The sequence below is a fragment of the Diabrotica virgifera genome, chromosome 1, assembly GCF_917563875.1.
Source record: "Diabrotica virgifera virgifera chromosome 1, PGI_DIABVI_V3a".
In the NCBI taxonomy this organism is placed as follows: Eukaryota; Metazoa; Arthropoda; class Insecta; order Coleoptera; family Chrysomelidae; genus Diabrotica; species Diabrotica virgifera.
In genome coordinates, this window is record NC_065443.1 from 304,474,325 (window position 1) to 304,501,530 (window position 27,206).

At 31.8% G+C, this 27,206-nt stretch overlaps 1 protein-coding gene across 1 annotated transcript in view; it reads left to right on the forward strand.

Moving 5' to 3' along the window:
• The first annotated feature begins 2,583 nt into the window (after positions 1 to 2,583).
• LOC114338253 (60S ribosomal protein L10a) overlaps positions 2,584 to 27,206 on the forward strand; it is a 465,341-nt gene continuing 440,718 nt past the window's right edge. The window contains exon 1 of the mRNA XM_050652553.1: positions 2,584 to 2,589. Coding sequence (XP_050508510.1) covers positions 2,585 to 2,589 — 5 coding nt within the window. The 5' untranslated portion in view covers position 2,584. The remainder of the gene's footprint in view (positions 2,590 to 27,206) is intronic.

The following is a 27,206-nucleotide window of genomic DNA, read 5'->3' on the forward strand; positions in this document are numbered from 1 at the left end:
AAAAATTTCCCGTAACTGGCTGTATACCATTAATTACAAAAATTGAAGAAAGACTTCTGTGTAAAAGGTATATTTATTAAAACCCCAATAAAGGGCTACATTAAAAGACAGAACGTTTTCGCTCTAAAGAGAGCATCATCAGTGTTCTAAGCAAGCTCTACATGCTAAGCCACCAAAAATTCATAGGTTAAAACCCTTAAAACGCCGACCAAAAGTCTTGTAAGAGACTCTTGTCTCTCATTGGTCTTGTAAGACCAATGTAAGACTTTTGGTTGGCGTTTTAAGGGTTTTAACCTATGTATTTTTGGTGGCTTAGCATGTAGAGCTTGCTTAGAACACTGATGATGCTCTCTTTAGAGCGAAAACGTTCTGTCTTTTAATGTAGCCCTTTATTGGGGTTTCAATAAATATACCTTTTACACAGAAGTCTTTCTTCAATTTTTGTAAAGATTATTAAATTACACCCAAATCGGGTGTCGTTGTCAAAATACAAAAAATAATAATGTTTTGTATTTTGACAACCACACCCGATTTGGACGTCGAAACGTTAATAAAATCTTTTTTTAGTAAAATTGTGGCTTATTTCCCATCAAAACTAGTTAATTGCAAAAATGCCACAAGAAAATAGCTTCAGAACAACATTAAGAAACCGGTATGGATGATGTTACTCTGGCCAACAGGGTTAGCTTAGTATAGGTACCGTGACACAGAGGTGTGGAAGGAAATGAACGGGCTGACGCCATGGCAAAACAGGGCTCATCCACTATACCTGTGATTGGGGTGCCCTTCAGTACTCGTAGGAGTAATCTAAGGGAGCTTCTACTGCGGAGGTTCCAGGACACCTGGGCCAGTTGTGGAGGTTTGAGACAGGCTAGGCTCCACATAGTGGGGCCATCTAAATATCTCACAGCCCAACTTCTTCTTCTAAATCGTAGAAGATGCTCCCTGATAAAGAGTATGCTCACCGGCCACTGTAGACTCCGACGGCACCTTCATCTGCTTGGATTAACGGATGGCTACGGTGACGTCCTCTACAAGTGCCCAACATTGGCCTATCACAGGTGGCAGATCCTGGGATCGGCTTCTATGCAGCCCAACGAGGAGAGGGATTTGCTTTGGAAGGGATTTGTGGCTTTATTTGAGGCCATAATGTTGCTGAAAGATTAGAAGTTCGGGGTCGCATGGTCAGGAGAAGCTTAAACTTGCAGCCCCTGCTGATTCGGACAAACATGGGAGCCCGGTGCAGTTTGGTCCCCGGAAAAGCCAAAGACCAGGTTCTTGTGAACCCGGTCCCTAAGATAGGGATATGACGGACCCGCCGTAGGAGGTCTAAGTGTCTGAATGGCTGACAAGTGGGCCCCGCCACGATAAACCATACCATACCATACCAAAGAAGGGCATCTAATAGGAGGTTAACAGGGGGACGCTTTATAGATGGCAGGGGCAATTTTGAGATTTTCATAATGAAGTAACGGATGGATCTGATGAAGAACAAGTGGAAATGGTAGAAGAAGATAACGACCTGGTGAGAACAATGGAGACTCCAACCATGGAAGATATAAGAGAAATCATCCATAGCATGAAAAACAATAAAAGTGCAGGCAGCAATGCTATTACTGCAGAATTAATCAAGGTAAGGTTACCATAATTTATTAAGGCCAATTCCGGACAGGGGTACACCAAGCGGTTGTAGAAAATATAAAATTGACTGTGTTGCTACCTCTACATTGTACATATATGCGAAATGCATATGGCACAATTAAAAGTACAGCTGTTTCGCTACAATATGCAACTAACATCGAAAATATCTGCCAGTTTAAAATATATAAATACGTATAAACCTATGTGACATCACAATTTTTAAAAAAAGTTTTAATACTTGCTGTGGTCGCTGTTTGATTAGCCTTCTTGTGTCTCTCACTTTGCAAGTGATTTTCAATGTCGTATCGTCCTCGATGCTCCACAGAAGACCACATTTTTGGCCATGTCTAAGAAACTTATATTCTTCTTTAAGTTTTTCCATTTTTTTAGTAAAGAAAAAAATCCGGACATTTCTCATATCTGGACGGCAATCCGGACAAGCCTTTCAAATCCGGACTGTCCGGACGAAATCCGGACGTATGGTAACCCTAAGCATGGGGGAGAAGCACTTATAACGCGGATAGGTAGCTTGCTGACGAAAATCTGAGGGCGAGAAGAAATGCCGGAAGTATGGAGAGAGGGAATAGTATGTCTCATTAATAAGAAGGGAGATAGAGCACAGTGCGAAAACTGTAGGGGTATCGCTTTCCTAGATATAACATATAAGGTAGTCGCCAGAGTCATAAGAAGCAGACTGGAAAGGCACTTAAACTTAAACGAGCAGGTTGGTGAATTCCAGGGAGGATTCAAAAAGGTCAGATCTACCATCTATCAACAATTCGTGTTGAAAATGATGCAGAGTAGTAAAATATACAATCAACAGTTAACGTTAAACCTCCTCTTTATAGATTTCAAACAAGCTTACGATTCTGTGATAAGAAGGCGTCTGTACCAAGCTCCAAGAGTAATTGAAATTTCAAAAAACATTATTAGACTAGTAAAAATGACCTTAGTGAAGACCGACAATATAGTAAGAATACAAGGAGGCTTAACAGGAAAATTTGAAATTAAAAGAGGATTAAAGCAGGGAGATCCGCTGTCCACAGTACTCTTCAATTTCTTGTTGGAGGCAATATTGAGAGAGAGTGGAATACTAGCGAAATGTATGATCCATAACAACAGAAGAATTTGATCTGTCCGGTCTTCCAATTTGATCTTTTTAAATATTCGTGATTTTGCTGTTAACATTACCAATTTGTATTAAAACAGTTACTGTCTTCATCTTAAAATGGCAACATTGTTGATTTTTAAAGTTCTATCGCTGCTTTCTTTCAGAAGCTTTTCCCCTAGTCGCCTAGAAATCTAATATTATCGATGTGCTTATTATAAATGATTCTTTGGTATATTAGGGGAGTGCAATTAGAACGAAAACATGCTTTGTTTCGGAATAATTCACACAAGCTTATATTTTTCTAAAACTTTTTTTGTTAGTTTATATACATGTTAAAATAAAAAGTTCTACACGCAAATTTGGCCGCTAATTGTCTATTAATTGTTTAAACAATAGCAACTGTTTTGTATAAATAATTTTAAAAATATCGTTGAATTCATCATTTTACTTTAATCAAATATATTTCTATTTTGTTTTTGGTTATGCTGAATCCGAATTTGGCATTACAATTTAAAAATTCTTATACAGAAGCTCTTATACAGTATGTTTGCGTAGCTAGGAACCACATGAAAAACTTTTTTATTATCAATTTTACGAAAAAAAGTTTTTCTTCATAAAATATTCTGGATAGTCAAAAATCTAAAACCCAACCACGAGATATCAAATTTTATCAATTTTATACGAGTGATGTCAAAAATATGAATTTCTTTAAAGAGTAAAGTACCTATTTATTTCAGAATATCAAAAAATGCTAGTATGAAAAGTTGTTTGAAATTAAAAACTATGTTTTACATTATACAATTACATTATTCTAATAAAAAAAAAATCAATTTTTTCTCAAATTACGGATACCCATCATCATTTTATTACAATTATTGTAACTACTCTGTTATCAATTTTACGAAAAAAAAGTTATTCTTCATAAAATGCTCTACCTGGTCTAAAATCTATGATACAACCATCAGATCTCAAACTTTTTCAGTTTTATAGGAGGTATGTAAAAAATATGAATTTTTCTTAAGAGCAAAGTGCCTTTATTATTCACAATATTTTAATTATAAGGATGTAGTTGAACACTGAAACACATTTTTTTTTAATTGCAAATAACTTTTCTTTATAACAATTTTTGATATTGTGAAATTTTATATTTGATGGTTAAATCTTAGATTATATACGATGCAGAGTATTTTATAAAGAATAACTTTTTTTCGTAAGACGGATAATACAAAAGTTATCAATAGGTTCCAAGTTACGCAGACATACTGTATAAGAGCTAAAAAATTTTTTTTTTTGTTGAACATTTATTATTGTTGAAGCTTATTATTAAATGTATTTTAGATGAGTTTTACAGAAAAAAGTTTTGATCACTTTGTATAAACATTTTTTAGCTGGTAATTTTTGGTTTTATATTACATTTTTGTTATCTTTCTTAATTTTCTCAAAAAGAAATAGTTTATTTCATTTTTAAAGTAAAATAATTTAGTGTATTATAAGACTACATCCTGAGCTTTAAAAAAACGCCTATAAAACTGTCATAGATCTGTTGAAAATTGAGTAATACCGTCTTAAAGTGGTGTTAATTCTGTAATGCTATGAAGTTTTCAAAAATTACATTTTTTGAGACGTGTCGTATCATTTGAATTAAATTTTTGAAATTTTTTTTGAATGAAACATCGTTCAGTAAGATGATTGAAAGGTAAGCTGTGAAAAATTGAGGATTTTATAAGAAACATTGTATTAGTTACACATTTTAAAATTATTTTTAAACAAAATTCATTTAAGTCTCACTTTCAGCCCACACCGTACTTATCCCATACATTTTGTTTATTTTTATTATAACTCTAAGATAGCTTAATTTTTCTTCTTTCATGTTCAATTTGCAAAATTTTATTTGATCGATTATTTAAAGAATTACATTAAAATAACTCAACCGTGCACTTCGCCGTACGCTAGTTTACAGTGCGCCAATGTTAGTGAGAAAGGTGACTTTAGCGTTATAAATAAAAAATTATGGAAGCTACAGATTTAATTTTAGAAAAACCCTTATATAAGGTTTTTTTGTAAAATTTTCTGAATTTTTCAATGGCCAAGTCAGTTTTTTTTCAAAAATTTATATTTTTGGAATTATTTAAAAAACATGTATTTTCGCAGTTCATTTGTTTAATAAAAAATGAAGCACCCTCTTCTCGAGTAGAACTTTTTGATATGTTGTTTATTAAACATTTCTTAATGAAATTGCTAAAAGTTCTATCTTGTTTGATTTTTTCCGAAGTGAAAATCTATATGCACTCCCCTATATCTATTCGTATTCATCCTAAATCGGCAACACGGTCGATTTTTAAAGTTCGTATCAGTGCTTTCTTTCACAAGCTTCTTCTCTCGCCGCTTAGAAATAGAATATTTAAGCTTTGCCGTCTGACCTCGTTTACTTATCGTCGCCTTAATACTATAACTTGATAACTCGAAATTAGTAGTTTTGAGATAAACGAGTTTAAAGATTTTAAAGATATTTGTGCTGCTACCATGATGTTGGTAAATACGGAATTCACTCTGCGGCTCTAAAATACTGTTCCTTAACTTTTTGGCAACTGATCTATTTAGGAATATGGTGTAAATTTCTTTTCCAATATGGAAAAAGACATGAAAAATTAAAGTTATCAACTTTTAGCACTACCATAATGTTAACATTTGGTAATGTCGCATGTTGTGCTAAGTCGCATATAAGTGAACTTTTTAACACTACTTATATTTTAAACATTATTTTGTTGAAAATTAGCCCTCTGCCATGGGGGTTGCCAGATCTGCTAACAATTCTCGAATTCTTGCATTAAAATGAACCGAATAAACAGATAGCAATTATGTGGTAAGTTCAATGGTTTCAGAGAAACACGCGCTAAAACTAGATAAATCGAGTTATCTAGTTATAGCATTCAGTGTATGTCGTATTCACGATTATTTCGATTAAATAATAGCTTGATAACTTATGTTGTCAAGTTTTAGCACTGAATATTAGTGGCATTTGAGTTTTATCAACTTTCGTCAATCATAAATAAATACTTAACACGTTTGAAGTGAGCTATCAAGTTTTTACACAATATGGAGGCAAATGAAATACATCTTGTGAACTAGTTATCTCAAAAACGTCAATTTTGGAGTTATGAAGTTATAGTACTAAGGCGACGTTATAATATATGCGTTTGAGATTATGCTACTAGTTACTTCTGAATTTATTAAAGTTAACGAAAGATAAGAGCTACTTAGATAGTTAACAGAGATAAACTATTACAATCTATTTTTATGTAGAAGAGAGTAATAATTATGAATAGTCAATGGCTTTAAGCTTTATGTATATGTACAGCCGAGGTCAAAAAGACTATTTCTCCATCCATATTACACAGCAAAGGAACATTAGCACAATCAGTTTAATGTATTTTATAAAGTTAGAATTTTTTTAAAGAAAATTTGAAAGCTGAAAATTTATATCGCAGTATGGATAGAACGCCCTCTAACGGGGAATAAACGAAATGAATTTCGAATCAATTCAAGCTTTCTGCTTAACCCAGGTATAACATACCAAAAGGCACCGCCAGGAAAACATTCCACTTTGCGTTCTATCCATACTGCGATATAAATAATTATTTTAATTTATATCGACAATCTACGGTCGGAATGGTAAAAATCTGTCTTCCTTAGAGCCTCCTTGACAACAGGTAGACCTAGAAATAGTGCTATCGGGGGATGGAGGAAGACAGATTTTAATCAAAACGAAACCGTAGATTTTCTTATTTTGTTAATGCCATACTCTACATAGAGTACAAAGACTCGTTTCATATGGGCTCTCTGAACCGCAAAGTGGAATGTTTTCCTGGCAGTGCCTTTTGGTATGTTATACCTGGGTTAAGCAGAAAGCTTGAATTGGGTCGGAATTCATTTCGCTTATTCCCCGTTAGAGGGCGTTCTGTCCATACTGCGATATAAATTATTTTAATTTATATCGACAATCTACGGTCGGAATGGTAAATATCTGTCTTCCTTAGAGCCTCCTTGACAACAGGTAGACCTAGAAATAGTGCTATCGGGGGATGGAGGAAGACAGATTTTAATCAAAACGAAACCGTAGATTTTCTTATTTTTTTAAATATATTTTTGCTGCGGTATGACATACCGCATGTCAGTGGTTAAGGGTTGTTAAAAAAAGGTTTAATTCATTTTGTTACTTTTGTATAGAGTGGATATATGTATATAAAATTGATAACTAATAGGTAATAAACATATCAAAAAAAAAGTTATAATAGCTTTGATCAGTAAAAACTACTTGTAAAGATCATAGTTTTAGATCAGATTTGATAGTTCATAAATAGGCGAGTCAACGAAGCACTAAAAAGCCCAAAACCTAGGAATTTTGTACAGTAAGATGAATCGCCATGAAACTTTTTGCATTCAATTAGAGAGAGTGTCAGGAAATTTTGTGAACTAAACTGATCTCCGGAAGATGAAAATTGCATTTTGTGCATAAGGAAAATTCATTTTCAAAGTAGGGGAGACCGGGGTTTGTTGACTTATTTTTTCTATAACTAATTTTTACTGCTTTATTTTTTGCATATTGTTAATTTGAAGTATGTCAGCGCGTTCAATACTCCTTCAGGTATTCTATACACATTTTCAATCTATTCGAATTTTCCGTAGAAAAAAGTTTTAAGCAAAGTCTGCTTTGTCAAATAAGTCAACTAGCCCCGGGTGCGGGGTAAGTTGACGAACGGCCTGGGGTTAGTTGACTCAATATTTTCTTAGTGATATCATAAGGGTAATAATAGTAACACAATCAAAAAACAAATGCAGATCCATTTTCACGTTTTTTTTTTGAGTATTACACTATTACAGACATTAAGATTAAAACGAAATTCACAAATCGTCATCCGAATCACAATTAATGCAACTGAAAAAGTGATATTTTCGTTCGTGCATTTGATGTGGGCTCATCTGCTGCAGTGGGTGCAGTCATCCCCTCTAGTGCTATTTCGATAGGCTTCTTCACATACTAAGCACTCTGTTTCATCCTCAGATTCCGAAGATGTAAGCTGCAGACGTAGATGGAATCGGGCTTTCTTCCCGGAAAAGAAATTTTCGACCGTCTCTAATTTTCGTGTTCTTGATGTCTTTCTTGATGATCCCATTGTGCGTTTACTATTGTTCCAAGATAGTTATACTGTTTTACTCGGTCCACTGGAGTATTATTGATAAGTAGTTGGGCGTCTCTAATTTTATTTTTGCTGATAATCATAAATTTAGTTTTTGATATATTTACTTGAAGTCCAAATCTTTCACTTACTTTATTTACTTTGTTTATTAGTTGCTGTAAACTATTCAAACTGTCTGTAAAAATAACGGTGTCGTCTACATAGCGGATGTTGTTTAGGCGTTCTCTATTTAGAAGTAGATATTCCATGTTCGCAATTTTCCAAGGCTTCACTAATTATTTCCTCTGAATATAGGTTAAATAATATAGGTGAAAGTATACAACCTTGTCTAACGCCTCGTAGAATCTGAATCGCTTCCGTTGGTTCACCTCCAAGATTCGTTCTTATTGTGGCTGATTGGTTCCAGTATAAATTTTGTATTATACGTCGGTCCTTATCATCCATTTGGGCTTTTGTTAGAACATCCATCATTTTTCGGTGTTGAACTGTATCAAATGCTTTTTGGTAGTCCACAAAGCAGGTGTAAGTATCGGAAGTAATATCTCTGCATCTTTGAAATAAAACCTGTAGACTAAACAGTGCATATCTTGTACCTACGCCTGTCATGAATCCAAACTGTGTGTCTTGTATTCTCTCTTCGCACAGCTTGTATATTCTACGATGTATAATTTTAAGAAAAAGTTTTAATGTATGGCTCATTAGACTTATTAGCCTATATTTTCCGCACTTTTTTGCTCCCTGTTTCTTTGGTAAGGTAATAAATTCTGAAACTAGCCAATATTTTGGGATATTGCCTGTGTCATAGATATTATTGAAGATTTTACATAGTATTCGTAAAGATTCATCATCAAGAAGTTTAAGAAAAGAAATTCAGATTGTACTTCGTCTGGTCCTGGAGCTCTACCTTATTTTAATGATATTATGGCTGCTCTTATTTCTGCCACTAGTATAGGTGGTCCTGTTTCCGTAGGTATTGGGGACTGGTTCTCCCTCTCATCAAAAAATAAATTTCGTATGTAATTTTTCCAGGTATTATTGATACTCTCTTTGTCCACGATTATCTCTCCATTGTCATTAACAAGTTTACTTATTCTTCTGTTTTTACATTTGCCTGTAATTTCTCTTACCTTCTTATGCACGTTGAAGTCGTCGTATTTACTTTGCAGAATTACGATTTCTTGGCATTTTTTCTACAGTTCCTTCTGTTTGGCTTCTCTGATCTTTCTCTGTATCTCTCGCTGTAATGTTTTATACATGGAGTTATCGTTCTTGTTTTTCCTTCTTTCTTCCATTAGTTGCAGAATCTCTCTCGTCATCCATGATGACAGAGAATCTCTCCAGAGCTTTTAGAAGACAAGCGTAGTTGATACATCTCTCCTACAACTCTCCTAAGAACGTAGTTGATATACCGGGTGTCCACTTATATTTTCCCCCATTTTAACTGCCTATAACTTCTAAACGGCTTAAGATAGAAATATGCGGTTTTCGATGAAATGTTTTATTTTAGCAAAAGTTTTGTCTGAATGGACTGAATTTTTTATATCACTTTCAAATACGAAAAGAAAAATGGCGGATTTTTGAAAAAAACGTTGTTAACTTTTTTTAATGGAACACCCAGTATATTTTTTCGTACATTGAAAGCAAGATCATTCACCTATCCAGCGATATAAAGTTTTTTAAAATCGGTTGTCAAATCACTGAGTAATTAATTTTTAAAATGAGCGGTGCAACGTGGATATCACATATAATCCAGAAAGCCACTGCGCATCCGCTAGGAAAAATATTCTAATTCAGATTTTTTGCACAGTCTTACTCAAAAAGGACTCCTTTTAACAAATTTGCATGTTGCCAGAACCAAAAGGTGGTCAAAAATTTTTTACACGTTTTTTTTTGTTCTTTTCCTAAAATTATTTTTTTTGCATGGAAAAAACTTTTTTTAGGTTTTTTGGATCATTTAAAACAGAAAAGGTATTTAGTGACTTTTCTCTAAAAATGATAGTTTTTGACATATAAGCGATTAAAAATTGAAAAATTGCGAAATCGGCCATTTTTAACCCTCAAAAACTATGTGAATAGCTGAAAATTTGAATGTTGCCAAGGTAGGTAGATATTCTTTAAACATCTATTGATGAAATCCCGAAGAGTTTTTTGCAATACAATATTCAAAACTCCTATTTTTTTTTAATTGCTACTCAAGCGTGCTCGACACTTTTCCACCGACAGTATGGTGCAAATGAAAGGAATAAATTCGTTATTTCGTAAACCGGCGACTTTAAGGAAAAATCCCGAAACAGGTCGATTTTTATTTTTAAGTTATGATATTGTGGCATATATGGTATACTAGTGACGTCATCCGTCTGGGCGTGATGACGTAATCGATGATTTTTTTAAATGAGAATAGGGATCGTGTGGTAGCTCATTTGAAAGGTTCTTCAATTCTCTATTCAGTAATGTAAACATTTACATAATTATTTATACAGGGTGTCCTTCTACTTCTTTTTTTGTCAAATAATTTAATTTAATAAAATTTTTTTGGACACCCTGTATAAATAATTATGTAAATGTTTTTATTACTGAATAGAGAATTGAAGAATCTTTCAAATGAGCTAGCACACGACCCCTATTCTCATTTAAAAAAATCATCGATTACGTCATCACGTCCAGATGGATGACGTCACTAGTATATCATATATGCCACAATATCATAACTTAAAAATAAAAATCGACCTGTTTCGGGATTCTTCCTTAAAGTCGCCGGTTTACGAAATAACGAATTTATTCCTTTTATTTGCACCATACTGTCCGTGGAAAATAGTGTCGCGCACGCTTGATTAGCAATTAAAAAACAAAGAAGTTTTGAATATTGTATTGCAAAAAACTCTTTCATCAATCGATGTTTAAAGAATATCTACCTACCTTGGCAACATTCAAATTTTCAGTTTTTCACATAGTTTTTGAGGACTAAAAATGGCCGATTTCGCAATTTTTCAATTTTTATTCGCTTATATGTCAAAAACTATCATTTTTAGAGAAAAGTCACTAAAGACCTTTTCTGTTTGTAATGATCCAAAAAACCCAAAAAAAAAACTTTTTTCCATGCAAAAAAAAATAATTTTAGGAAAAAAACAAAAAAAAAACATTTAAAAAATTTTTGACCACCTTTTGGTCCTGGCAACATGCAAATTTGTTAAAAGGAGTCCTTTTTGAGTAAGATTTTGCAAAAAATACGAATTAGAATATTTTCCCTAGCGGATGCGCAGTGGCTTTCTGGACTAATACCTAAATAACATAACTAAGCAAAATGATATTATGTTATGTGATTTCCACATTGCATCTTTCATTTTAAAAATTATTTGCTCAATCATTTGACAACCGATTTAAAAAAATTTAATATCGCTGGATAGGTAAAGGACCGTTTTTTCAAGCTACAAAAAAATATACTGGGTGTTTCAATAAAAAAAAGTCAACAACGTTTTTGTTTTACAAAAATCCGCCTTTTTTTATTTAAAAGCGACATAAAAAATGATAATTTTCCTAAAAACTTGAAAAAAATGGTCATTTCCCAATCCAACGGTATAAATTTTTTAAAAATCGGTGGTCAAATGACTGAGCAATTAATTTTTAAAATGAGAGATGCAATGTGGAAATCACGTATCTTAATATCAATTTGCTTAGTTATGTTATTTAGGTAATGTGATATCCACGTTGCACCGCTCATTTTAAAAATTAATTACTCAGTGATTTGACAACCGATTTTGAAAAACTTTATATCGCTGGATAGGTGAATGACCTTTCTTTCAATTTACAAAAAAGTATACTGGGTGTTCCATTAAAAAAAAGTCAACAACGTTTTTTTCAAAAATCCGCCATTTTTCTTTTCGTATTTGAAAGCGATATAAAAAATTCAGTCCATTCAGACAAAACTGTTACTAAAATAAAACATTTCAGCGAAAACCGCGTATTTCTATCTTGAGCCGTTTAGAAGTTATAGGCAGTTAAAATGGGGGAAAATATAAGTGGACACCCGGTACCTATTACAGTTCGTAATGAGCACATAGATAAAAATGTGTGAAAGTATTTCTGCTTTCGATTCAAGCGTAGACTAAAAGTGCTAAAAATTGTAAAATTATTGGAATCGATAACCAGTTTTTAGGTGGTTCACGTGAGTTTGTTGTAAGGAAGGTTCTTTGGCTGTTCACTGAATGGAATGTTTGTTCCAAAATCAAATTTACCACAAAACTAAACCGCTCTACTCGTACGAAAGGTGCGTTTAGCAGACACATTTCCCCTTCTAACTATAACTCCTTAGTGAAATCACGACTTATTAATGAAAATATGCTTCTAGTCGATCCGCCGCCACCACGAACCCTTTGTAGTGGAACACAGCCGTAGGGCGCGCCGCCTCAAGTTCCTCAGAGAGATCCTTAGAAGTCTAACCGCATCCTCTCCTACGCCCCATTTGCTACATAATCCATTTGTTAATTACACACAGAAACGGGCCGCTCGTCCCCCGATCCCTCAGACGCCCATCAAGCTCTTTTAGCCCTTTGCTCTTTTTCCCAAAGGAAAGATTGCAACTTGCCGAGATATATCTCCGATATTTCGAGATTATTACGGTACATTGTTAAAAATCAAAGGCGGGTGACAAACTCTTTAATTTATGTCTAAGTTTTTCAACCTAATAAAAATATTTATAAAATATTTTTAAAAGATATTTAATTGAAAAACTTTTTGGACCATTTTCCTGGTGACACCTCCATGGCTTCTAAAAAATTGCAAGCCAGATGGATGCTACATTGAAGGCAAGAGGGAATTCTAAAAAGTTGAAATTCACAACCCTGTCTACAGCTTGGTAAAGTTCCAACGTAAATGGACCTAGTTACCATATAGGAGTAATGCTAATATAAAATAAAAATGTATACCATTTTTACTCAGTTGCAATGCGAAGCCAAAACTGTCTAAAATTAAAATGTTTTTGATTTTTGCGATAGTATATTGAGTTTAAACTGAAAATCAGCAATCAGAGGGTATTCAGTTTTTTTTCATATACATGAAATTGACTTTTATAAACTCTTTTCGCAACTATATACATATCTTTAATAATACCAGACAATTTATGAAGTTTGTTTAAAATTATATGCACACCAGAATTTTATTTTAATAATGGTGAAAATATGCTAAAATAACACATATAATAATAGACTAATGAATCATATTAATTATTGTACTTCATTTAAGTTAGTGTTAAATTATATTACCTCAACACCTGATACATTAATATGGTATTATCATTATATACTAATTTCCTATTTGTAGGTGAGGTATTAGATGGCTGGCTCAATATAAAACGTATCAAATATAAACTCCTAATAGTCCAAGCTGTGGGTGAAAAATAGGTCGATTTCAGGATATAATTTAGGAATTTTTGAAACCTACCAGGTGTTTTAAAGGACGATGGCAGGAATAACTTCTACTAAAATGTAACCAAAAATATTGTGCGGTTTTTTATTTATGACGTTTTTCATTTGTTAAATTTGCAATTTTTAAAGATTTTTAATTTTGCAGCTTAGGATATTAATTTTTGAGAAAAACTTTTAAATAGAAAATTGTAGTAAATTGAAAAACCTACAATTTGAGTTATGGTAAATATAATTTCGTTAATACGTTATTGCAAAACAGCCTGCGAAAGGACCAACATGGCCGTTTTTTGCAATTGCATTATTTATTGTAAACATAACTTTTATGTATTTTTTAAGGGTTTGAAATGAAGATCATTCAATACCAAACATAAAAAAAATTGTAGAGCCCTATTGGTGAACTTTTTGCTTTGATATTGTAACTTGTTTATCCCAAGGGGTCAAATGTCCAAGGCTATAACTTTTTGAAAAAAAAATCATAGAGAGTTAATCCAAGGTCCATTCTCCTTCTAAAGACTTATATTTTCATATTCTGATGTAAATAAATCCGGATAGCATTTTTCAACCTCTTATTTCAGGTTTGAAAATATTTCGTTATAAACATTTAGAACTGAAGCCGCCTCTGTACATCCTATGAGTTTCTAACTTGCAGGTTATTGCTGCTGAATTAAAATAAAGATTAAAAACAAAATAAAAATTTTCTACGACCAACTGAAGCCGAGATAATTGTTTTTGTTTTCTTAAATCATAGTGACTTTATTTATAAAAATAAAGAAATTATTTCACAGTCATTGACTAAAGAAAGACTTTAATTATCTTAAAATAAACTTTTTAAAGTGTTAAAAAAATATGAATATCTATTTTTTAAAAAAGTTTATAGCATCAACAGTAGGCAAGTAATGTTAAAAATAAAGTTGATCTCTTTTTTTTTGTCAAAAAACTCGGGAAAGTCACCCCCTAATTACCATCTTATATCAAATTAATCGTTACCGCTTCACAAGTTACTTTGCTCATATATTATTTATATGATCTGTAAGTATCATCGGTTCAAAGGGCTTATTTAAAAAAATGGTTTTAAAGTAAATCTGTTTTAATTTTTAATTTTGAAAAAAATGTTTCTTTTTTCAAAATTACTTAAAATTTATTAGTGTGACCAAAAATCACAAACAGCAAAAAATGTAGTTTTTGCTTTTCTGAATATTTTGGATTTTTTGCTTTTTTTGGAAGGCAAAAATTGGTTAAGATATGGCTGTTCTAAATTTGCATACACTCGTGATTATTGACTAGTTCAAGTCCTTTTAACTACAGCCCCTTCAAAAATAAGCACTTTGAACCGATGAACCTTGCAGACATAACGACACATACACGAGTAAAACAACATTGAAGTAAAATGGATTAATTTCATTTTTGATGCTAATTAGGGGAGACTTTCCCGAGTTTTTTTACCAAAAAAAGAGACTAACTCTATTTTCAGCGTAACTTGCTTACTTTTGATGCTATAAACTTTTTTTCTACAACCGTGTTAAAAATGCAATTTTTAGCACTCCATAGGAGCGTTAAAAATGCTACTTTAAGGCACTAGTGCTTTAAAATTTTTAAGGCACTGCAGTTAAAAGTGAATTGTCAAATTGTGAAACGTCAACATATTTATATTTCATTTATTAACATTAATATTAATAGTACAACTTGTGCAATTTGAAGAAGGTGGTTTAAAAGTTTTTAAAATTTAATTTAAACTGTATTATTGCATTTTTAACACGATTGTAGAAAGAACTATAAAAATTTGTTAGAATATACAACAATAAAAATAGATGTTATTCTATAGTTGTTATGATTTACGTATTGACAGTATAGGCAGTTTTGATGTAATGTCAAGAAAAATATAAAAATGGAATGTCAGTCAAGTTCAAGTAAAAGTTTTATAGGCATTGTCCTGTAATTGAGAATGAATAAATTATAATTGTTGATATATAAGACGTTTGTAGAAAAAATATTGTATGATATACGTGTTAAAAAGTACATTTTTAAGGCACTCATGTGAATTACAGAATTCGCTTCGCTAATTCTGCAAACTTTCACATGCGTGCCTTAAAATTGTACTTGTAACACTTGTATCATAAATAACTATTAAAAAACAGATTACCTACATATTTTTTAACACTTTAAAAAAGTTGTAATGATTTTTCTCCAAAAAGTGCATGATTATTTGGTTATTTCACGTTGAAATAATTTACTTTGAAATTTGACGGATATGAACCTATTTTTCATTACCTAGAACTTTGTTCCTACTGGGTCTAGAGAGTTCATGAATACATGGTTTTTTTCAATTTTTAATTTGCTATATTTTTGTTAAAAATGTATAAAACTAAAATACTTACTTTTTAAGTTATTTGTCAAAAACGACCTCAAACGTGTTTTTTTGGTTAAAAATTAAGGTATTTACTCGAAAATAATTCGAAAAGTATTAACTTGGTGAAAAAATGCTATATAACAAAAGGTGCTTAGAATTAGACGTTTTATCCATTTCCGAACTTATTTTGAACATATATATTTTTTCACCCCTTATCAGGGGTGAAACGCACCCCCGAGACAAAAGCACACAGAGACCCAATATCATTTTTATTCTGTGACATGTTATCTATGTGTTTGCCAAATTTCATGTCAATCCAAGCGGTGCTTTAAAATTTAAAGCAAAAACCGTGATTTAATGTATTATAAGTTGCTAACCGTTGCTAAGGGCAACCAACACCATAAATCACATTCGTAACGAAAAATAAATCTCCACTACACTTTAAAAATCATTTTTAATAATTAAATATAATTTTCGGTTAAAATAATTTTTATTTTAAGATAATATAAGTCTTTCTTTAGTCAATGACTGTGAAATAATTCCTTAATTGTTATAAATAAAGTCACTACGATTTAAGAAAACAAAAACAATTATCTCGGCTTCAGTTGGTCGTAGAAAATTTTTATTTTGTTTTTAATCTTTATTTTGTCTTCAGCAACAACAATATGCAAGTTAGATATTGATAGGATGTACAGGGGCGGCTTCATTTCTAAATGTTTATAACGAAATTTGCCCCCTTATTTTCAAACTCGACATAAGAGGTTGCAAAATGTTATACGCATTTATTTACATCACATTATGCAGATATAAGTTTTTAGAAGGAGAGTGGATCTTGGATTAACTCTCTACGATTTTTTTTTTAAGTTATAGTCTTCGACATTTGACCCCTTGGGATAAACAAATTATAATATCTAAGCAAGAAGTTCACCAATCGGGCTCTACATTTTTTTTTATGTTTAGTTTTGAAAGATCTTCATTTTAAAGCCTTAAAAAATACATAAAAGTTATTTTCACAATAAATAATGCAATTTCAAAAAACGGCCATTTAGGTCTTTTCGCAGGCTGTCTTGCAATAACGTATTAACGAAATTAAACTTGCCATAGCTCAAATTGTAGGTTTTTTAATTTACTAATTTTTTTTTATTTAGCTAATGCCTCGATAACTAATGGCCATTGGCATGGTAGGTACGGTAATTTTGAACAGTTAGGTACCTAGTGTCATGTGTAGTGTGTGTGTTGAGTAAGTGTCTTGTTACTTTGCAAAGTCGACATCATTGTCTTTGCAAAGAGACGCTAATTGTATCCGAACGTCTGCGGTCCCTCCGGTGAGTACCGATCCCACAAGGACAGAAACTATATTCATTTATTAATTTATAATAAATGAAAAACTTCTGACCCTGTTGAGATTCGAACCCACAACCTTTCGAAATTTTTCGATCCAAAGGCAGGCGCTCTTACCACTGAGCCACGGAGGGGGTACTAAAATTTTCTATTAAAAGTTTTTTTCTAAAATGAATATCCTGAGCTGCAAAATTAAAAATCTTTAAAAATTGCGAATTTAACAAATGAAAAACATCATAAATAAAAAACCCCACACAATTTTTGGTTACATTTTAGTAGATGTTATTCCTGCCATCGTCCTTTATAACACCTGGTAGGTTTCAAAAATTCTTGAATTATGTCACGTTTTTCCACCCACAGCCTGGGGTATAACAGACAAAAGAATTGGGTAAATAATACGTGAATTTACGTATAGGTATGTGTACTTTTTCTATGTTGTCTATGTGTGCCAGGGATGCTAACAACCAAATATGTGTAACATATTAAAAATGCAGTTCGCTAAGGCATGATAGACCTTCTTTCCAAAACACCTATTACATATTTCGAATTAGGAAGCGTATTGATTTACAAGACTCATTGACTATTTTAATGTAATATAATAGTATTGAATTTGATGCTTCTCTAACTGATCACTTGATTGAACTCACAAATACTTGATTTCGCTGCTCCGTACTAAAACAAAATGTAAAACCAGCAAAGGCACCGGATTAAAAGCAAATTCCAGTTGAATTGTTAAAAGCCTGAGATGATTGTAATATTATATTGTATTCATAGAATGCTCAACAAAACATAATATGAAGAAGGCAATATTCTGGAGGAGTGGCTGAAATCAACATTTATATCTGTGCCAAAAAATAACAATCTCAGAACATGTGAGGACTATTAGATCGGGGTTATGTGCCACCCATTTAAAAATCGTTCTAAAAATTGCTCAAAATAGAATATAAGGGGAATGTAAGGAGCAGATAGATGAAACGCAATATGGTTTTAGAGATGGCATGGGTATACACGAGTCATTGTTTACAATTACAGTCCTTTACTAAATAACCATAAATCACCATGAACCAAAATAAGTAACAATGGACCAAAATATTTGTTCTTAAGCAGAACCTCGAAAAAGCAATTGAAAATACATTGACAAACATTATCTCTTCATAGACTTCGAAATAGCAAAATATGACAACATAAACCGAGTGTAATTGATGGATTCGACCGTTACTTGATGGAAGTTCATTTTATCTAACAATAAAACACTGAAAACGTTTGTTTTCTATACTTCCACAAAATTTATTACAACTGACTAGAGCTGTTTCGGCAGAGTTCCTTTCTCAAGTGATTTAGATTCCTATGGGTTTGCCTTTTTAAAGTCTTTAAGTGAATAGGTTGAGGAGTGGGGAGCTGTTTGTTTCGAGTTGGTCATTTAGAATTATATGTGTATTTTTCAATTTATTAATTTCCATAGATTCTAATAAAGATAGCTTAAGGCCATTATTTTGAATATGCAGAATTTGAAACTGTTGATTAAAAAAATGATTATGATCTAGAAGGTAAAGTGCGTATGTAGAAGTGTCTGTTTTTGTATTATTGAAAGCCCTTTTTTGTTCTGCTATCCGTTTGTCAAAACAAATAGCAGTAAACAATGGCTATAACGAACAAACAATTAACAAAATTTTAAACCAAAATTTTTTACCAAAAACTCCATAAGAAAGCCCTGAAATTAGTCTATCCACCACCACAGAAAGAACCCAATACCTTCTGCTCTATCACATATACTGGTAAGATATCAACAAAAATAGCCAGATACATAAAAAAGAAAGGAATAACACCAGCTTTCAGAACTAACAACAACTTAAGCAAATATATTAAGAACAATAAAAGCAGAAAGAGAAAGCAACTACATAGTGGTGTGTACAAACTAACTTGTGGTGACTGTCCGAAAACTTACATCGGTCAAACTGGCAGAACCTTTGACAAACGGATAGCAGAACACAAAAGGGCTTTCAACAATAGAAAAACAGACACTTCTACATACGCAAGTCACCTTCTAGATCATAATTATTATTTTAATGAACAGTTTCAAATTTTGCATATTCAAAATAAAGGCCTTAAGCTATCTTTATTAGAATCTATGGAAATTAATAAATTGGAAAATACAGATATAATTCTGAATGACCAACTCAAGACAAATAGCTCCCCACTCCTCAACCTCTTCAGTTAAAGACTTTTAAATGGCAAACCCATAGTAAACTAAATCACTTGAGAAAGGCACTCTGCCGAAACAGCTGTAGTCACATAGTTATAATAAATTTTGTGGAAGTATAGAAAACAAACGTTTTCAGTGTTTTATTGTTAGATAAACCGAGTATAGTTAATGCAAACAATGATAGAACATAATATACGAACACAAGTGCATAATAGTATAATAGATAAAACAAACTAAAAGTAGAAAATAAAATCCGGATACAAAACAAATTAATGGAAACAAATAATAGTGTACAAATACTATTGTTTTCAGATGACTTTAGCATGATCGCTGGGTCCTCAAGACGAGAAATGATAGAGGTATTCAATAAAATAGAACGAGCTACACAAAATGGTGGTCTTAACATCATGCCAAAACAATATATTTATATGCATTATGCATGCAAGTAAAAACCGCAGAAATAAAGCAGCCACAAAAACTAACAATGGGAAAACACAAATATTGAGAAGATAAAAAACTTTACAAACTTAAGATCCCTAGTTATGTCTGATATCAACGTCGTTTAATACAAAATCGTTTAAAATAAAGTAGATAACAACAAAAACATTTTACTAGCGTTAAATCTCACTCCAAATTGTTGCAGTATAATTTATGTAGTTATGAAAGTGGTGGAAATGATACACAAGAGCTTATTGCGTCGAAAATTCCACATGGAAATACCTACCTTCACATTATATATGTAGCCAAGCCGACTAATATATCAAACGAATTAAAGCTTCGACAACGGTAGAAATACGCACGCCATCCGTTTCAATAATTTACTGCAATTTGGGGCCCGCAAATCGCGGATTATATACAAATTAAGGCCAAACAGAGAGGTTTTTGTGCATAGAAAACCAAATTACTACATACAATATAAATGGCGACCCACTTTCTCCAACTCTTAACTCTGGTCCTCATCAATCACTTCCCGACGCAGACATACGTCATCCCCAAAACAAAGTAGCGTAGATAAATTTTCGACTACAAGAGATAATCGTTAACTATAGAGGTTGTACACGGTTAAAAACATTTTATGAGATAGGTAGAAGTTTATATTCTACTCTTATAAACGCTACATCATCTTAACCAATTTCTTTTTTATTCAACGCTTTTCTTTACTTCAATAGTTTGCATCAAATCTTTAGACGTTAATTTGACTGACTTTTTTTCAATGCAAATGAATGAAAATTTGCAGACATATGCATTCGCGGGAACAATACACGAACAGTGAATAAAAAAAATTTATTTTTATTAATTGTTTAAATAAAAAAAACGATTTTAATGGAAAATGCTTAAATTCTCTTGTTTTTTACAATGTAGAAACTTGAAACTTTTACGGATTGTAGATAATGATATGAACTATACATAATTTCACTTTTTACGGTAATTGTTTACGTTATGATTCATAAATAAAAAATAAAGTTTCAAATTTTGAACGCTCATATATTTGTTTATATAAAAATCACACGCTTATTCGTGTCAAATTTCAATACGATACGAAACAAAACTTCAACCAAAACTCAAATTAAAAAAATTCGTGTTTTTATCGTAGTATTAGAAAAACCACCGGTAGAGACGTTTTGTGCTACAATTAACATTAGAACTCGTTTTGTCGAATTAATTAATTAAACGATTATCTTTAGTTCAATCGTTTGGGTCAAATCTTTGGACGTTAATTTGACTGCCTTTTCTTCAATGCAAATGACTAAAAATTTGCAGACATATGCATTCGCGGGAACAATACACGAATAGCCAAGAAAAAATTTTTGTTTATTAGTTGTTTAAATAAAAAAACGATTTTAAAATGGAAAATGCTTAAATTCTCTTGTTTTTTGCAATGAAGAAACTTGAAAGTTGTAACGTTACAAACGTCACATCTTTGATATTTTATTTTTAAAGAATTATTTTACCATATTTCCTTTAATATTTCATTAATAATTATCTTCTTCTAATTGGTTTACCCATTTTCCCCTTTAAAAATCGGTTGGCGCTCTCTTTTATTACCTTCTTTTATTATCTTCTATTTAATATATCTCTTTCATTTAAATCATCATACTGAACATACCTCGTATATTCATACTCTCCAAATATCTGTATTTTCAATACGGAACATGCCGCTACTTCATAGTACTTGGTTGTCATTTTAAACGTCGTTTTCAATGACAGTGTCACTTCATCGACTTGACCCCCTACTCCCTGACATACACTGGAAGGGAAAAATTATTCCTTAAAAAGGCATGTAATTCGAAAAATAAATCATTTCTATTTCAACAAATCATCTTCCTCTTGGGGTGAGTTACACATAGTTTTTTTTAATAATTTCTTACAGTAATTATATTTCTCCATCTAACAGTTTTTATATTGTTTTTTATCTAACCTAACTTCCAATGTCAGACCATGTGTTCTGATATTTTAGTTTCAAATATAATTATCTTTTAATTTACATGTATGCACGTTTAGTAATCAGAATTTTAACTATTCTCATCTAAATTTCATTTGATTTATTCTTGTCATCTGCTACTCTTTCTGACGATTAGAACGGCAGATGGCACACGTTGGTTTTTCTTCTTGATGATTGATATGTGTCTCTATTTTATAGTTTTTTGGAAAGAGATCAACCTTTCCCTCTTCGGGAACTTAAGCCTCACATCACCGGTGATGCACACTTGAAGGCGAAGACGATGACATCCAGACTGCACAACCACCACCTTTAGCTGCAGGGGCCTTGGGCCGAAGATCCGCTCAGGCCTACGAGAAGTCTACAACAGCAGAACCATACGACATCAGGAAGATACCATCAGCTACCAAAAGCCATAAGTATAATCCAGAATTGTTAGTTTTTGGCAAGAATTTGAATACATTTGTTAATGCAATTTACTAAGTCATTTTATTTATTATATCTTTATGAACAATAAACATGATTAGTTAAAAACTATGTTTTGTTTGCTTCCATTCCAATTTTCATAGTTCATATCTGAGGTTAGGACAAGACGAACACACACCTGAGTGACTGAGCTAAGCTAAGGGTGTAACGATGGCTATCTTGGTTAGTTGAGGTAATATTTTCGAATATTGTTTCAATTAGCTGGGGTAGTCCATCGCTTTTTCGTTACAAAGTTTTACAGATTGTAGCTAATTATATGAACTATACATAATTTCACTTTTTACGTTAATTGTTTACGTTATGCTTAATAAATAAACAATAACGTTTCAAACTTTTTGCCGATTCCGACTACTTTTCATGTTTGTACATCATGTGTTCTATACATAAATATTTCAATAAACATGACGATATATTTTACTGTTTGAAAAGTGTAAGACTAAAAAATATGAAAAACATATTTTTAAGAAACGCTTTTTTTAGTTACGAATGACTAAAATTTAACATATAAAAAATTCAACTAAAAAGCAAAAAAAAAAATTTTTTTAAATCTAACACATTTGTTAAATAAAAGCGTGGTGCGAAAACCGTTTATTCGATGAAGACGCGCCACGCTTTTCTTTGACGAATGTGTTAGATCATTTTAATTTCTGTGTAGTTCATTACCTGATTTTATAATTTGATTTATCCAACTTTTTCTTGGTCTTTCCTCCTTTAGTTTCTTTACCCTTTTCATTGGAGGTGGAGGACATTCGTTCTTACCGCCACTCAGTTTGTTTGAACTTTGTGAAAAGGGGTTTAAAAAACAAAAAATGATCGAAAATCTTCATGACTACATCAAAATTATTAAAAATGTGACTAGTGGACGGACCAGGCGTCGACTTTTTTAATGGAAACAAGAAACAATCGATCATCTTCAGTCTACTTTTCAATGGCAATTTAAAGGTAAGCTCTCAGGTACTATCTCACGTAAAAAGTTTTACTACCATAATTTTGAGACTCTTATGAAAGGTAAAATAGCTAATTGTATAACAAGGGAGGAAAGTGCTACTTTTCCTCCCGAGAATGAAGTTTACTTCCCGACGCGTAGCGGAGGGCAGTAATCATTTAAGGGAGGAAAAGGCACTTTACTCCCATGTTATACATATGATTTTTCCACCTTCCTCAAATTAATAACAAGTCATTTTTCACTTTTAAATAATTTATTTATGTGACTCACTGACAAAATTTATTAGAGTACTAAAACTAACAAGTAGGTACAGTATAACTGTCAACTGTCAAATATAAGTCAAATTATTAATGTAGGTAAACATTGTTAAATCAAAATAACAATTTACTGTCTTTACCATTCTGCAAAATACAAGATGCTCTATAAATAAAAGTTAAAATGTATATATACTTACGTAATAGATAATAGAATATTGTCTACAGCGTCAATATGTTATTTCATCAATGACATACCATGACGTCACTTTTATTTTTCCTCCCTAGGGAGAAAAAGTACAACTTTGCTCCCTACAATCAAAAAAATTTTTCCACCTACCTCTACCGAAAGTATACTTTTCCTGACCTGATTGTAGGGAGCAAAGGCGTACTTTTCATCCCTAGGGAGTAAAAGTACTTTTCCTTCCTAGGGAGGAAAAGTAAAAGTGACGTCATGGAATGTCATTGACGAAATAACTTATTGACGACCTGTACAATATTCTATTATCTATTGCGTAAGTATCTATACACTTAAATGTTTATTTCTAGAACACCTTGTATTTTGCAGAATGGTAAAAAACAGTAAATTGTTATTTTGATTTAACAATGTATACATTAATAATTTGACTTATACTTGACAGTTGACAGTTATAATGTACCTACTTGTTAGTTTTAGTTATCTAATAAATTTTTGTCAGTTAGTTAAATAAATAAAATATTTAAAAATGAAAAAATGACTTGTTATTTGAGGAAGGTGGAAAAATCATATATGTATAACATGGGAGTAAAGTGCCTTTTCCTCCCTTGAATGATTATTGAGGAATTTCAAAATAAAAGAGCTAAAAGGAACTACAAAGTTAATGGGGTTTTATTATCTCATATAGTCAATGAACCTTTAAATATGAAAAATCCGCCGAGTGCTACCATTTAAAAGGGTGCGTTTTTAAGAAAGGGGTGAATTAGTCCCTAGGCACAGGGTGAATTAGGGTGAGTTCTATGTACTTTTGCTACAAACCCGTCTACAGAAAAATTGTTCTAGGTTAAATTTACTATTGAAATATCACCTTTTAAAGTCAAAAATATTTTTTTACAAAAATATATTCGTATCGTACAATATAATATAATATAATATAATATAATATAATATAATATAATATAATATAATATAATATAATATAATATAATATAATATAATATAATATAATATAATATAATATAATATAATATAATATAATATAATATAATATAATATAATATAATATAATATAATATAATATAATATAAAATAATATAATATTGTAGCGGAAGAGAAATCTTGGCCGATCCCCGTATAACAGTAAACACCTCGAGAATGACGTAATCGGATGTGCTAGGCCTCGCCGGAGAATTCTGGAAGGTACGTCACGTAGGCGGAACAAGCCGATAGCTCGAGATGGGAGTCGATTGTTCCAGAATAACAACTGGGTATAAATACGGGCATATTTTGTGAATAAGTTTTAGTGTATAAGATAAATTCGTCTGTAACTTATATAAATAAAGTCGTATATAAATTACGAACCGCTAGTTTTATTGTAATTAGAAGTAATTACACTAATCACGCTACAATATAATATAATTATAAAAAAAATAATCGTAAAAAGTATCAAAAATCGTTAAAAGTATAAAACTTTGAAAAACCGTATATTAAATAGTCATAACATTTTCTACAATAGACAATTTTAAAGGTAATTAACCTCCCTTCCTATTGCGTGTACCATTGCATATACCTAAGGCTGCGTAGAAAAAAGTTACAGAACAATGTTTGCGAAATAACAAGGAAAATGGCTCAATGACTGGCGAAATTTAAAAATCATATTTCGGAAACTATAAATCCTAGAGACTTATACCAAACGTAATTTTAAAGAGGAAGGATGGTAGTTTTTTTTCTGTGAAGCAATGTTTATACCTATATCCCCGTGGAAAAAAGTTATGGGACAAAAAACAGAATTGCTTTTATTCGTGTTTTTTGCTTTTTTTAATATTTTTTTGTAAAAAAAATATTTTTTACTTTAGATGATATTTTGATAGTAAATTTAACCTGGAACAATTTTTCTGTAGACGTGTTTGTAGCAAAAGTGCATAGAACTCACCCTAATTTACCCTGTGCCTAGGGACTAATTCACCCCTTTCTCAAAAACACACCCCTTTAAAATGATAGCACTCCGCGGTTTTTTCATATTTAAAGATCCATTGACCATATGAAACAATAAAACCCCGTTAACGTTGTAGTTCCTTTCTAAAGTACATAATCAATAACCTATTTGGTTCCTAGTAGCAATCAATAGAGCAATAGATCCTAAATTGAAAAACAAGATTTTAACACAGCACTAGAACTGTCTTAAGATGAGTAGTAATTTTCAACATTATAATGATTGTAATGACATTTTAATTTTAGATAAAATAAAAATCAAACTTTACTTTTAAACCACATCGGTTTAGGTTTTTAGTTTGCTTCAAAATTAGAACGAAACAAAAAAAATCCATAAATAATTTGCTAATAATAAAATGATAAAAATCCAACTTTTAAAAGCAAAACACTTACAGTTAAGTGTTGAAGTTAAACAATTAAAGTACAAATAAAGGCCCTCAGTGATTACTTAAAAACTAGAGCTTTTCACATAATAATTTAGTTTACTTTCTAAACATACTTTTAATGAACTAAAAATAAAAATCTTAAACAGAAACAGCACAAGTTTCTTTTGTTTTCTGAAAAGATTCATTTTTGTTTAGTACAAATAGAGATAAAGTAATTTAACATAGGATAACGAAGGATACGAAAAGACACAGAAATTTTTTTAAAGATAAAACGAAGAAATCTTAAGTATTTGGGTCACTTGATGAGACGACATAAATACGCATTATTTTAAAATATAATGCAAGAAAAAATATAAGGAAAACGGAATCCAGGCCGTAGAAGAATGTCACGGTTGCGGAATTTGAGAGAGTGAACAAGATCAGGATAGCCTTGATGATTTCCAATCACCGATAGAAATGGCACAAGAAGAAGAAGAATTTAACAAATTTTGTTTGAAAATCTTAAAGTTTGAAAGCTTTAAAATGAGACTCTGTAGCATAGGATCGAAGAAGCTTCGAAAAATACCTATTTTGCAACTATTTTGCACTATGCAATTTTATCATATCTTGAGTTCTACTTATTGGACCAAAGTTTAGTAAACACCATTTTCTTTGTTTTTTGTTAAGGAGCAAATTTTATTTGAAATTTCTTTATCTCTTTTAGTTTACGATCTAGAGCCTAATAGATAATTAAATTGTTTATAACAATTTTTTTTTTGACCACTCGGATCAAAATCCACTCTCGATATTCGTAATCAGCAACCAAAAATACATAAAAAAACTTGGAGGAACTACAGTATAATGGCAAATATAATAGATTTTGTTCGCATTCTTTTGTTTATCAGCGATCTCAAAATCAAATTTTCCATCATTTGAATAGATACGTTCAACAGAGGTTAGAGCTTGATATAATCATGAGGTGTCCCTATTAAAATAAGCACTAATATTTTATGAAATGAGTGAAAAATAATTTCGACCATGAATCAAGTAATCTGTTGACCGAGGTACACAGTACCAAGCGGCGGGGCCGCTAGGAGAACAATCCAATAATGCCTCGCAGATTACTTATATGAAACGTGGTCATTTTGTACTCTAATACAGAGTATGGTATGACAAGAAAGAAAATAATCGTTTCATTTTGATTCAATTCGAGTCTCTTGCCATCCTCTGACACCTGATGTTTTGGAATATATTCCTTGTCAAAGA